Source organism: Solanum pennellii, chromosome 6, assembly GCF_001406875.1.
Source record: "Solanum pennellii chromosome 6, SPENNV200".
Classification (NCBI taxonomy): Eukaryota; Viridiplantae; Streptophyta; class Magnoliopsida; order Solanales; family Solanaceae; genus Solanum; species Solanum pennellii.
Window position 1 is genome coordinate 58,942,051 of NC_028642.1, and position 14,904 is coordinate 58,956,954.

The following is a 14,904-nucleotide window of genomic DNA, read 5'->3' on the forward strand; positions in this document are numbered from 1 at the left end:
ATATGTTTGACGAGGATTAAATTTACTTATATAGGATTATATTTTTTAGAAAAAAATAATAAAAATTTAGATTAAAATTATTTTTTTTTCATTTCCGTTAGAGGAAAAGGGTATATGTGAGCCATTTGTTTACAAGTAGGGGTATATATGAGCCACTTTCATAACAAGGGGTATATCAGCTCTAAATGACAAAGTTGAGGGGTATATCAGACCCTTTTCCCTATTTTATTTTTTACTTTGTCTGAGATACCATTTAGTAATATATAATATCATTTACAAATGAGCAATGCGTATAGAGTGCGAACAAGAAACCTTAATAATACCACAAAATAATAATAAAATAATATATATGTGTGTACATACGTACAGTCTTATAGACTATAGTATCATTGACTAATGAGTAATTTCTGAACAAGAAATTATAATGATATCACAAAAATATACATATACTGTTATAGGTACATTCACTAACGAGTAATTTCTAAATAAGAAACCTTAATGACACACACATAGAGACGCACACTCTGGCGTACACATGTCACTAATGAGTAATTTCTAAATAAGAAACCTTAATGACACATAGGCGCACGCATGCCTCTTCCCGAATAGATTCCCCCCCCCCCCACACACATATAGTATCAGTTACACGAAATTAGTTTGGAGATATATAGTATAATTATTTAGTGGACTATGAGTATAAAAGATCTATATTTATAATTATTCTGTTTTATTTGATATTTGCTTAATTTCTCCTTTCTTTTTATTATGAAATAAAAATGTTTCGAGATTCATTAAAAATTTTAAAAAATCTCAAAACCACAAATCACAAACAAAACTCACACTTACCTCTAATTTACATAAAATTTACAAATTATTAATTGCCTCTAGAATTCTAAAATTATCAAATATTTTTGTTTACTTTTTATTTCCTCATTTATATAGCTATCCTTCCAAAATAATAACAAAATAAATTTAAAAAATAAGACTTTCTATTTTTCAAACCAAAAATACCAATCGATAATACTACTCACATGAACATTGCCAAACGAGGCATTAAACTGCCCATTAGGAAAGAGAAAAAAAAAATCACTACTTTGTCTCCTTTTTATCACCTCATACACCTTTAACTTCACTAAAAACCCTAGCTTCCAAACCTTGTTGCCTCCATTTTTCTTCCATCGCAAAATCCCAATTTTGCTTCGGTAAGTTTTCGTTTTTCTACATTTATTCCTCTTTCTCTGTCGCCATTCTCTTATCAGTTCATTTTTCTCCGTTGTTTTGTGGTTTTTTCTTTCTGCAGAATTTGTGTGTTTGAATTAATAGCTGTTTGGTAACTATGTCGGACGACGAGAGAGAAGAGAAGGAATTGGATCTCACAAGTCCTGAGGTCGTCACCAAGTACAAGAGCGCCGCTGAAATTGTTAACAGTTAATCCACTTTCTCTATTTTTATTTTTTTGGTTTTCAATTTGATGTTTTATGCATTTTGTACATAGCCTATTTGATTTTCTGATTGATAGTAGAAACTTTTGTGGCATCAGATAGCTGAAAGTCTGTTGCTGTTTACTTCCTCTGGTGGAGAAAAATCTCAATTGTTTATAATTACAAAACTATTACACACCTGAGTAGAACCTAGGTTCATGGTGTGAAGCACTAAGTTTTGTTATTTTCGTTTCGGTTTTGCAGAGGCTCTGCAGTTGGTGTTGTCCGAATGCAAGCCAAAAGCAAAGATAGTTGATCTTTGTGAGAAAGGGGATGCCTTTATCAAAGAGTATGTATTTCTTGGGTTTTCTGTACTTTTAACATATGTAATTTTGACTTGTATGTCAGGAATAATGATATCTGCTAAGTTAGCTGATTGAAGAATAAATTGTTGTGCAGGCAAACTGGAAATATGTACAAGAATGTGAAGAAGAAGATTGAGAGAGGTGTTGCATTTCCAACATGTATTTCAGTTAATAACACCGTGTGCCATTTCTCTCCATTGGCTAGTGATGAGACAGTAGTGGAAGAAGGTGATATATTGAAGATGTAAGTTATGGTTACATCACTTTGAGGTGATTTTCATTGTTTATCATGATTCCAGAAGCTACTTTAGATGAAAAAAAGGAAAATTCTTTCGACACAGAGCTGCTAAGCTTGAATTTTAGCATCAAGTGCTGATAGCAGGAACTTTAAGTCATAAATAATTTGGTTTTTGTCCAGGTCGAAGTCTTAACTTTAGGCCTTAACTAGTCAATGGATTCAGAGGATTTTGCTGTGATCCTTTTTGATTGTATTGTGAAAATGAGATAAACTGTTTGTGAGAGTAACATGTAATTCTTTTTTGATGCAGTGATATGGGATGTCACATTGATGGATTTATTGCAGTAGTTGGACATACACATGTTCTTCACAATGGACCAGTTACTGGTAGAGCTGCTGATGTCATTGCAGCTGCTAATACAGCTGCTGAAGTTGCTTTGAGACTTGTGAGACCAGGAAAGAAGGTAATGTCATTCTAGATGTTTTCTTTTGTGATGCACCAACTAATTACATTTCATTTTAGAGGTATTGACTGATATTTCTTTCTGTATCTTGCTTATATAAAATTAAGGGATTTCTACGTGGAATTGAATTATATTTATTCTTTACTCCCATAGTCTTTTTTGTTTGTTTCCCACTGGCTGTTCCTCAATGGGTGCTTCTGTTAACTCAAGTAATTTTACCAAATGGATAGTGTCATCCTACTTTCTAAATGGTAGTAGTGATCTGGTGTTGATGTGCATGTTTTTTTTTTTCAATCTTTGCTGCTCCTTTGCTTTGTGCAACATTTCCTCTTTTGCTTAAAAGACCTGCTATACTGCAACTTTTTCAGCTAATTCTATGATTCTCACCTTTGCCTATTTGAAAAGAAACTATAAGACCTTTTTTAGTTGGTGAATCGTAAGTCTTTCTCTGTGTGACTACTTGTTACATCCTTAGTTTGGTGGGTCTTTTTAGGAAGTGAAGGAGCGATTGAGGCTTCTTCTTTCCAATCAAGGAACCTCAAACAATAGTTGGAGACATAATCGATGGATGTGAACAAATATTACTTTGCAACGTACTTTTTTCCCCCAACCATATGATTATTTTGATCTTCAGTGGTCTAACATTTCCAGTCCCAGTGCAGTTTCTTTTCTTCTCGACAATTAGATTTTCCTTCTCTTAGTGCTTGGTAAATTTGATATGTAGTAACACGATTTGTTGAATTTTTTTTTGGCATGTACCTCAATCACTAGTCTTTTTGACTTGCATGAGATCCACTTAACTGAGTGTTATGCTCTGTAATGCCTGAGTTATAGATCATCTTACGTAGTGTTACATAATGATTTACGTGTATGAACTTGTAAGTTGTTGGGTCTTTTTCTATTTTGTTTCAACTATGTTCTTATAATCCTCAGATTACTGTGAGGCGAGACTTCATGTCTTCCTTTGGTCTCAATTGAATGTACGATTATGTAGACAAAGACACAAGGTAGAGTAGGTGTTTAGGATACAGATGCTGTTTAGGCCAGTGAAGTCATGGCATGAAGATGCCAGGATGCTCTTTGACTTGTATCTATTTTTTGGCATCTTGTGTATTACTTTTGTTGTTAAGTTTCTTGGACGTTGCAGAACTCGGATGTAACAGAAGCTATTCAGAAGGTTGCTGCTGCCTATGACTGCAAGATTGTTGAGGGTGTATTGAGCCACCAAATGAAGCAGTTTGTTATTGATGGAAACAAAGTTGTATTGAGCGTGTCCAATCCTGATACAAGAGTAGATGAAGCAGAATTTGAAGAGAATGAGGTCTACTCCATTGATATCGTGACGAGCACTGGTGATGGGAAGGTATGGACGTGTATTGCACCTTTGACCTCTGAAAATTTAATATTATGAGTTCTCGTGAATCTCACAGTTTAGGGCCTTTCTTAAACTTTGCAGCCCAAGTTGTTGGATGAGAAACAAACAACAATCTACAAGAGAGCTGTGGACAAAAGCTATAACTTGAAGATGAAAGCCTCAAGGTTCATCTTCAGTGAAATCAGTCAGAAGTTCCCTATCATGCCATTTACCGCAAGGTGAATGATTTTCTCTAAATTCATATTCAACTGTAGTAATTTATATGTTTCATGATAATAGTGATGTCTGATTTCACGTATCAAAGAGAATGCTGTTTACTTACTCTTGTAGTTTTACTTGAGCAGGGATTTGGAGGAGAAGAGGGCTCGTTTGGGCCTTGTTGAATGTGTTAACCATGAGCTTTTGCAGCCATATCCTGTTCTACATGAGAAACCTGGTTGGTACTATTTTCTTCAGTATTCAAATTTTAGATGGAAGTTTTTTCGATAATTTTTCTTGTTCGTTTTCATCATCTTTTGTTGCTACACAGGTGATTTGGTTGCTCACATTAAGTTCACAGTGCTGTTAATGCCTAATGGATCGGATAGGGTAACATCTCATGCGCTCCAGGAGCTTCAGCCTACAAAATCAACAGAGAATGAACCTGAAATCAAGGCTTGGCTAGCCCTTCCCACCAAGACTAAGAAGAAAGGTGGTGGGAAGAAAAAGAAAGGTAATTCAAAATGCATTTGCAAAATATATTTACCGAGTCAATGTTGCAAAAATTTCGAATTCTGATATCCCTACCCTCTTTGCATGAGCAGGAAAGAAAGGTGACAAAGTAGAAGAGGCATCTCAAGCTGAGCCTATGGAAGGATAGTGAAGTGGCTCTAAAACTTTCATACTTGCAATTTTGAGGTGCTTTGATCGATTAACTTTACTGAAACTATTGGTTTAGTGTGGGTCGATTCGGCACGTTGAGCTGCTTATGTTCATCTTTGTGGGGTTATGAAGGACAATTATTGTACCCTTTCATGTGACGTTGTTCTCGTTAGGTTTTTCAATGCTATTCAAAATTCTCTTTTATCATTTTAATTTTGAACCTTCAATAAGTCCGTATTGTGCTTTTCTGTATTTGAAGTTAGAATGACGACATTTTTGTTTCTGATATTGACTGGCTTCACTAAAATCAAACAAGATTGTTAAACAGAACAGTTATTTTTTCTGATTTTAACGGATTTGTTTAACTAGAAAAAATGTTTTCATAGTTTTTAGTTGAGAAATCTCACCTTTTAATCAGTTCTTTATGAAGAAATATTATAACTGTAAGTTGATAGTAGATTGCGTCTTTTTGCGTTAAGCAATTTCGAATGACTATTTTGCAAAATGTATCAAGTTTAAGTGGCTATTTATGTACTTAATAACCGAATTGATTGAAGAAATTTGTACTTGATACATCTTCATGAAATATTCAAAATAATTGCACAATTGTATAGCCATAAGCAAGAAAAATATTGGAGTGCCTAGGAAGATCACATAGTGAAATGGTAATGACCTACAATATCTTTGAACGAGGTTCACTGGATAACAACTTAAGAAAGATATTGAAATAAAATTTGTATATTGAATAAGTACAACTATTTATATTCTAAAAATACTTCGCTCTAAATATGAGTAATAGTTGTACTATGAGTCTATCTTCTATATATAATATATATCAGTGTTATTCTATACTATATTAGTCATTAAATTTATAATTATGCAATATTATATCCATCTGAATTATGATAAGATGATTACGATCTTTTCATCTTTAATTAGTTTTAGAACCCTTAATTAAATGAATTTCTTTTATTTAGAGTCTAGTTCCTATAGATAATTTCTTATTCCTGCGATACATAATTCATAATTTAATCGTATTACAAGATATCAAATAAATGAAAAATAATAAAAATAAATACATATAAATATACTTTAGCTTAGTCTTTTTAAGTCTTAACAAGTATTTATATTCTCAAATTATATGTAATATGCATCATGATTGTTATTTAATTTAATTAAAAGAATATATATTCATCCACTCACAAAAAAATAGATAATAATTAGAGGGAAAAATTAGAGTGGTAATTGTAGATCTAGAATTGATTTTATTGTAGTTCATTCAAAGGCTCACCACGATAGGGCATCTATCAAATAACACTTAACTCCGTAGAAACTCAGCTTCTTCCATCCTTAGAGGCGGCGACTGTCCTCCGATTCTTCGAGTCGGTTGTGAGTCCTACATATTAGTACTACTAATCAGTTACTATATAGTATCATTTCCACTTGCGGCATAGTCGGAAGCGTTCGAATCTCTCTCTCCGACTCCGGTGAGTGCTAAGTTTTTCTGTTAATTCGTCTTTGTTGTTGTTGTTGTTTTTTGTTTTTTGAACTTGTATCTGCGTTTTCCGAACTGTATAATCAATTTTTGAATTTTGTAGTTGTACTTAGGGTTTAGCTATTTGAGCGGACTGATTTGAGTTGTTGAGTTCTTTTTTTTTTGAATTTTAGGTTTTCTGGTTTTCGGCTGAAAGATGTCGAATTTGGGCGGTGGTGCAGAAGCACATGCACGTTTCAAACAGTATGAGTATAGAGCGAACTCAAGTCTTGTTCTAACTACTGATTCTCGTCCCCGAGATACTCATGAACCCTCTGGTGAACCTGAGTCTCTTTATGGAAAAATTGACCCTAAATCATTTGGTGATCGAGCTTACAAGGGTAGACCTCCGGAGTTGGATGAGAAACTTCAGAAGGCTAGGAAGAAAAAGGAGCGGGAACCACTCGTCTCTGAGTCCACTAGGCAAAGTAAGAAGAGACGGCTTCAGGAAGAAAGTGTTCTTACTTCGAGTGAGGAAGGTGTTTACCAGCCTAAAACAAAGGAAACTAGGGCTGCTTATGAGGCTATGCTGAGCTTGATTCAGCAGCAACTTGGGGGACAGCCTCTCAATATCGTGAGTGGAGCAGCTGATGAGATGTTGGCGGTGTTGAAAAATGATAACTTCAAGAACCCTGAAAAGAAAAAGGAAATTGAGAAGCTGTTAAATCCTATATCGAATCAGGTGTTTGATCAGTTGGTGTCAATTGGGCGACTCATTACTGACTATCAGGATGGTGGCGATGCATCAGCGTCTGCTGCAGCTGATGGCGATGATGGTCTTGATGATGATGTCGGTGTAGCAGTTGAGTTTGAGGAGAATGAAGAAGAAGAAGAAGAGAGTGATCTTGATGTTGTACCTGATGATGAAGAGGAGGACGATGATGTGATGGAAGTCAGTGCTTCTGGTGCTATGCAGATGGGCAGTGGCATTGATGACGATGAGATGCGGGAGGCCGATGAGGGAATGGCCTTGAATGTTCAGGACATAGATGCTTATTGGCTTCAAAGAAAGATCTCTCAAGCTTATGAGCAGCAGATCGATCCCCAACAGAGCCAAAAGCTTGCTGAAGAGGTTCTTAAAATTCTTGCTGAAGGCGATGATCGTGAAGTAGAAACAAAGCTGCTGGTGCATCTCCAATTTGATAAGTTCAGTCTCATCAAATATCTTCTGCGCAACCGGCTAAAGGTAGTATGGTGTACCCGTCTTGCAAGGGCTGAAGACCAAGAGAATAGGAAGAAAATTGAAGAAGAGATGTTGGGGTTGGGACAAGATCATGTGGCTATATTAGAACAATTGCATGCTACTAGGGCTACTGCAAAAGAGAGGCAGAAGAATCTGGAGAAAAGCATTAGGGAAGAGGCTAGGCGTCTTAAAGACGAGTCTGGTGTTGATGGTGATGGAGAAAGGAAGGCACTTGTAGATAGAGATCTTGATAATGGTTGGTTAATGGGGCAGCGTCAGTTTCTTGATCTCGACAGCCTTGCATTTCAGCAAGGTGGTTTGTTGATGGCAAATAAGAAATGTGAGCTTCCAGTGGGGTCTTACAGGAATCATAAGAAGGGGTACGAGGAAGTTCACGTGCCAGCATTGAAGCCAAGGCCACTAGATCCTGGTGAAGAGCTTGTGAAGATATCCTCCATTCCCGAGTGGGCTCAACCAGCATTCAGTGGGATGACCCAATTGAACAGGGTGCAGAGTAAAGTATATGAGACTGCCCTCTTTTCTCCGGAGAACATTTTGCTCTGTGCTCCAACTGGTGCCGGGAAGACCAATGTAGCTATGCTCACTATACTTCAGCAAATTGCACTAAACCGCAATGAAGATGATGGTACATTCAACCACAACAACTATAAGATTGTATATGTGGCACCCATGAAAGCCCTTGTTGCTGAAGTGGTTGGCAATCTCTCCAAGCGTTTGGAACATTATGGTGTCACAGTGAAAGAGTTGAGTGGTGATCAAACATTAACTCGTCAACAGATTGAAGAGACTCAAATTATTGTGACTACCCCAGAAAAGTGGGATATTATAACCAGAAAGTCGGGCGATCGCACATATACACAGCTTGTGAAACTTCTTATTATTGATGAGATTCATCTGCTGCATGACAATAGAGGTCCTGTCTTGGAGAGTATCATCGCTAGAACTATTCGACAGATCGAAACCACCAAAGAGCATATTCGTCTTGTTGGATTGTCAGCAACTCTTCCAAATTATGAGGACGTGGCTGTGTTTTTGCGAGTGGATCTGAAGAAAGGACTCTTCCATTTTGACAATAGCTATAGGCCTGTTCCGTTGGCTCAGCAGTATATTGGAATTACAGTTAAGAAGCCACTGCAGAGATTCCAGTTGATGAATGATGTTTGCTATGAGAAGGTGATTAGTATTGCAGGAAAGCATCAGGTGCTTATTTTTGTCCATTCAAGGAAGGAAACATCTAAAACAGCTCGTGCGATACGGGATACTGCACTTGCTAATGACACCCTTGGTAAGTTTTTGAAGGAGGACAGTTTAACTCGGGAACTTTTACAGTCGCAAACTGAGCTTGTGAAGAGCAATGATCTCAAAGATCTTTTACCATATGGTTTTGCTATTCATCATGCGGGGATGGTTAGAACAGATCGGCAACTTGTGGAGGATCTTTTTGCTGATGGCCATGTGCAAGTGTTGGTTTCAACAGCCACTTTAGCATGGGGTGTCAATTTACCTGCACATACTGTGATTATAAAAGGTACCCAGATTTACAATCCTGAGAAAGGAGCATGGACTGAACTCAGTCCTCTTGATGTTATGCAAATGCTTGGTCGTGCTGGACGTCCTCAATATGACACCTATGGTGAAGGAATCATATTAACGGGCCACAGCGAATTGCAGTATTATTTGTCCCTGATGAATCAGCAGCTGCCAATAGAAAGTCAATTTATCTCCAAGTTGGCAGATCAGTTAAATGCCGAGATTGTCCTCGGGACTGTGTTGAATGCCAAGGAAGCATGTAAATGGCTCCTGTATACTTACCTCTATGTCCGCATGGTACGGAATCCCACACTTTATGGTCTACCTGCTGATGCTCTAAAGACCGACTATGCTTTGGAGGAAAGGCGTGCTGACTTGGTAAGTCTTATATATATTCCACTTGCTGTTCCTTTCTTTCCTTTTTAATTTATTTTTGATAAATGTTTCATTAATAGCGCCAAGAAGGCATTGCAAAATAAAAAGAACAAAATTTACAGTATCACCATCAATGTTTCATCCCTAGGAACTCTGAAAGCAACATGTACTGAGAAAATTTTCTATCTTGTTGTTCCTGCACCAGAAACATAAATGCTGAGTACATTTATTTTTTTACAAATGATATGTGTTTTTTGTGTCCTTCAAAGAATCTCTTACTCCTCTCTAACCAAATTCTCCATGTGGTGCACGAAGGAATGGTTTTCCAGATCTGTTTTCATCTTTTGTACTCTTCTACTCCGCCTCCAGTAAATTCTTCACGTGTTGAGACATCATCTGCTGCACATTTCGTATTAAGAAAAAGATCCTAGATTTGTCTTGTTTGCTGCAAAGGAAAACTAGATGGCCAATCGTTTCCTGAGCAAAACCAGCAACTACTGCACAGGGAGAAGCCTTTTCCTGTAAAATTCTATGAGCTAAACACACATTTTCTTAGAGCAATCCAACCAAAACAAGAAAACCTTAGAAGATGCTTTTTACTCTCACAACAATTTCCAAGGCCAAGACTTATTCCACCTGTCTGGTTGCTTCTGTAGAAGGGTATACCAGCTTTTAACAAAGATTGTCTATCCTTACTAGCTTTCTGCGAATCTAGCCGGCTCACATCAAGGTTTATAGATTCCAAAATATATAGAAATTGGCTAATCTTCATGCGTTTTCCCAGTCATTGAAGTTTCTTCTTTAATTTAAATGCCAGTGCGAGTCAGTATAACATTTGGTAACTGTACTATCTTTGCTTACAGCTAAGCTACACAATACAGGAGATTTGTCCATTAAGTATTCTTTCTCCCAACCAAAAATCTGTCCAGAAAGAATCCTGTAGCCGCTGCCATCATTTAGTTTGACATGGTGCTGGTATTCAGACCAAAGCTTGCATATAATCGTTCAAACTCCTATATAAGTAGGCACATACACTGAATTGGTGCGCTGAATTTGCTTCACCGTATTTAACAGTAATTATTGCTTTGCAACCTCAATTCTCATTAAATATCTGCGACCATCTAAATGACATACTCATATTATGATATTCTCTTGGTTGCACCGTATTTTTGTATTGCTAAATGTTATTCAAATGGCTTGCTCAGATTCTCCATGATAAATAATCTTGCGCTCCCGTGAAATTGATGCCATTCATGGAAAAAAGTAATGTCTAATAGTTGAGTGAGTATTTATGTTAATGCTTAGTTTATAGTAGTTAGATCGTTGGTAGCTTTCGTTCTTGGTGAGTTGATGCCAGCTAGTTGTTTATAGGGAGAGCTAATTTCCATTAGTTTGAATGAAACAGAGCAGAGATTAACCTTCAATATAATTAATTCTATGATAATCAATGGCAGCAACATCCAACACATGTGCGATATTTCTTCCATCTTTGAAATTGTTGTTATGTCTTATTGTACTGATAGTTTGACCTTCGAGTTGTATTTTGTTCCATCTTAGCTGAAAAGCATTGATAGTTCCTTCAGAGTTTGAAATACTTGCTTGCAGGTACATTCTGCTGCTGTATTGCTGGACAAGAATAACTTGGTCAAGTATGACAGAAAAAGTGGATATTTCCAGGTGACTGACCTGGGTCGCATTGCGAGTTATTATTATATAACTCATGGGACAATTTCCACATACAATGAGCATTTGAAGCCTACGATGGGTGACATTGAACTTTGCAGACTTTTCTCTCTTAGTGAGGAATTCAAATATGTTACAGTCAGACAAGATGAGAAAATGGAATTGGCGAAGCTTCTAGATCGTGTTCCTATTCCAATAAAAGAGAGTCTTGAGGAACCCAGTGCCAAGATCAATGTACTATTGCAGGCATACATTTCACGGCTGAAGCTTGAGGGGTTGTCCCTGTCATCCGACATGGTTTATATCACTCAGGTTAGTTGTGTTGTATAAATAGACTCCTATAGTTGCTTATTTCTTTAATCATTTGCGATTTGGTGTTATCTGATAGCGAATTATCTTACTTAGTCATTTGCTTTTGCAGAGTGCTGCACGTTTGATGCGAGCCCTTTTTGAGATTGTTCTGAAAAGGGGATGGGCTCAGTTAGCTGAGAAGGCCTTAAAATGGTGCAAAATGATAAGCAAGAGGATGTGGAGTGTACAGACACCACTTCGCCAATTCCATGGCATACCAAATGAAATCTTGATGAAGTTGGAGAAGAAAGATTTGGCTTGGGAGCGTTATTATGATCTTTCATCACAAGAGTTGGGAGAGCTTATCCGGTTCCCAAAGATGGGAAGGACATTACACAAGTTCATTCATCAATTCCCAAAGCTGAACCTTGCTGCACACGTTCAACCAATTACGCGGTCAGTCTTGAGGGTTGAATTGACTATTACACCGGATTTCCAATGGGAAGACAAGGTTCATGGTTATGTAGAATCTTTCTGGATAATTGTTGAAGATAATGATGGGGAGTATATTCTCCATCATGAATATTTCATGTTGAAGAAGCAGTATATTGATGAGGACCATACTTTGAACTTCACAGTCCCAATATATGAGCCACTGCCCCCACAGTATTTCATTCGGGTTGTCTCCGACAAATGGCTAGGGTCCCAAACTGTTTTGCCCGTCTCTTTCCGACATCTGATTTTGCCAGAGAAATATCCTCCTCCCACTGAATTACTAGACTTGCAACCTCTGCCAGTTACTGCATTGAGGAATCCAGCTTATGAAGCACTTTATCAAGATTTTAAGCATTTCAATCCGGTTCAGACTCAGGTTTTCACAGTGCTGTACAATTCAGATGACAATGTCTTGGTTGCAGCTCCAACTGGTAGTGGGAAGACTATTTGTGCTGAATTTGCCATATTAAGGAATCATCAGAAAGGACCTGATAGTACCATTCGTGCTGTGTATATAGCTCCACTGGAGGCTCTTGCTAAGGAGCGGTTCAACGATTGGAAAACGAAATTTGGAGACCATCTGGGAATGAGGGTTGTTGAATTAACTGGGGAGACCGCCAGTGATCTGAAGCTGTTGGAGAAGGGTCAATTAATTATCAGCACACCTGAGAAATGGGATGCTTTGTCTCGTCGCTGGAAACAACGTAAGCATGTTCAGCAAGTCAGTCTTTTCATTATTGATGAATTACACCTAATTGGGGGTCAAGGTGGCCCAATCCTGGAGGTGATAGTCTCTCGGATGAGATATATCTCAAGCCAGGTTGAGAACAAGATCCGCATCGTTGCTTTGTCTACTTCCTTAGCTAATGCCAAGGATTTGGGAGAATGGATTGGGGCTACATCTCATGGGCTCTTCAACTTTCCTCCTGGTGTAAGGCCTGTGCCACTTGAAATACACATTCAAGGTGTTGATATTGCTAACTTTGAAGCTAGGATGCAAGCCATGACAAAACCCACATATACTGCAATAGTCCAACATGCAAGGAAGGGAAAACCTGCACTTGTGTATGTTCCCACAAGGAAGCATGCTCGCTTGACTGCTGTAGATCTGATGACTTATTCAAGCATGGACAGTGAAGACACACCCATATTTCTGCTACGATCTGCAGAAGAGCTGGAACCTTTCGTGGAAAGGATCAATGAACCTATGCTGCAAGAGACACTCAAGTATGGTGTGGGATACTTGCATGAGGGGTTGAGTGCCACTGATCAGGATATAGTGAAGACATTGTTTGAAACTGGATGGATTCAAGTGTGTGTGATGAATGGCACAATGTGTTGGGGAGTACCATTATCTGCACATTTGGTGGTGGTCATGGGGACACAGTATTATGATGGTAGAGAAAATGCACACACTGATTATCCCGTTACTGATTTGTTGCAGATGATGGGCCATGCCAGTCGACCTCTTGTAGATAGCTCAGGAAAGTGTGTTATCCTCTGCCATGCACCACGCAAGGATTACTACAAGAAGTTCTTGTATGAAGCATTCCCAGTTGAAAGCCATCTGCAACATTATCTCCATGATAATTTGAATGCTGAGGTGGTGGTTGGCGTTATTCAGAACAAGCAGGATGCTGTTGATTACCTAACATGGACCTTCATGTATAGGAGGCTGACACAGAATCCAAATTACTACAATCTGCAGGGTGTTAGTCATAGGCATCTGTCTGACCAACTGTCGGAGCTAGTGGAGAATACCATCAGTGACTTGGAGGCTAGTAAATGTGTCACTGTTGAGGATGAATTTTTGCTTTCACCTTTGAATCTCGGTATGATAGCGTCATATTATTATATCAGTTACACCACAATAGAGCGATTTAGCTCTTCTGTGACCTCCAAGACAAAGTTGAAGGGCTTGCTGGAAATATTGGCGTCAGCATCGGAGTTTGAACAGCTTCCAATACGACCAGGTGAAGAGGAATTGATAAGAAGGTTGATTAATCATCTGCGTTTCTCTTTTGAGAACCCGAAATACACAGATCCTCATGTCAAGGCTAATGCTCTTTTACAAGCCCATTTCTCTAGGCAAATGGTGGGCGGAAATCTTGCTTCTGACCAGCAAGAGGTGTTGCTTTCTGCTACTAGGCTGCTTCAAGCAATGGTTGATGTTATTTCCAGTAATGGTTGGCTTAGTCTAGCACTTCTAACAATGGAGGTGAGCCAGATGGTGACACAGGGGATGTGGGAACGTGACTCGATGCTTCTCCAGCTTCCACACTTCACAAAAGAATTGGCTAAGAAGTGCCAAGAAAATCCAGGGAGGAGCATAGAGACAGTGTTTGATTTGGTAGAGATGGAAGATAATGAGAGGCGTGAGCTCTTGCAGATGTCAGACTTGCAGCTTCTGGATATTGCCCGGTTCTGTAACCGGTTTCCAAACATTGATTTGACGTATCATGTGGTGGACAGTGATAACGTGAGTGCTGGAGACGATGTAAGTGTGCAGGTAACCCTTGAGCGAGATCTTGAGGGTAGAACAGAAGTTGGACCTGTTTTTGCACCTAGATATCCCAAAACCAAAGAGGAAGGATGGTGGCTTGTTGTCGGGGATACAAAGAGCAACCAACTACTGGCCATTAAGAGAGTCACTCTCCAAAGGAAATCTAAGGTCAAGCTGGATTTTGCTGCCCCTGCTGAAGCTGGAACGAGGAACTACACACTCTATTTCATGTGCGATTCTTATCTGGGTTGTGACCAGGAATACAACTTTACTCTTGATGTTAAAGAGGCAATGGCTGAAGATGACAGTTGAAGAGAATGATGTAGGTTTTTTCTTTTTCTGAGAACTTTTCCCAAGTGCTTTATCTATTTTTGTAGACAATCTAGTGGTGATTAGTTATGCAGCTTTTAGTTGGTACTGGATCCTTCAGTTTCAATGCTGCACCTGCTTTATAGCTTCAGTTATCCTTTTTAGGAGGACTTGTTCAGTATGAATTCAAAATGGAAGTACTTACTAAACTTTTGACGTTTGAAACTGAACATCTCTTCTTATATTTTCCTTTGGT

General features: G+C 38.3%; 2 protein-coding genes across 2 annotated transcripts; both read left to right on the top strand.

The window, feature by feature from the left end:
- Window positions 1–1,042: 1,042 nt before the first annotated feature.
- Window positions 1,043–5,010, top strand: LOC107023409 (ERBB-3 BINDING PROTEIN 1). The gene is made up of 10 exons (XM_015224099.2): window positions 1,043–1,202; window positions 1,301–1,427; window positions 1,686–1,770; window positions 1,881–2,030; window positions 2,335–2,488; window positions 3,636–3,851; window positions 3,945–4,081; window positions 4,208–4,299; window positions 4,393–4,575; window positions 4,667–5,010. Exons 2-10 carry the CDS (start codon window positions 1,337–1,339, stop codon window positions 4,720–4,722), a joined length of 1,164 nt encoding a protein of 387 aa, XP_015079585.1. The 5' UTR covers window positions 1,043–1,202; window positions 1,301–1,336; the 3' UTR covers window positions 4,723–5,010.
- A 979-nt stretch (window positions 5,011–5,989) lies between these two features.
- LOC107022999 (DExH-box ATP-dependent RNA helicase DExH12-like) lies at window positions 5,990–14,892 on the top strand. Its single transcript, XM_015223563.2, has 4 exons — window positions 5,990–6,211; window positions 6,393–9,370; window positions 10,973–11,362; window positions 11,472–14,892. Exons 2-4 carry the CDS (start codon window positions 6,416–6,418, stop codon window positions 14,649–14,651), a joined length of 6,525 nt encoding a protein of 2,174 aa, XP_015079049.1. The 5' UTR covers window positions 5,990–6,211; window positions 6,393–6,415; the 3' UTR covers window positions 14,652–14,892.
- The last annotated feature ends 12 nt before the right edge of the window (window positions 14,893–14,904 follow it).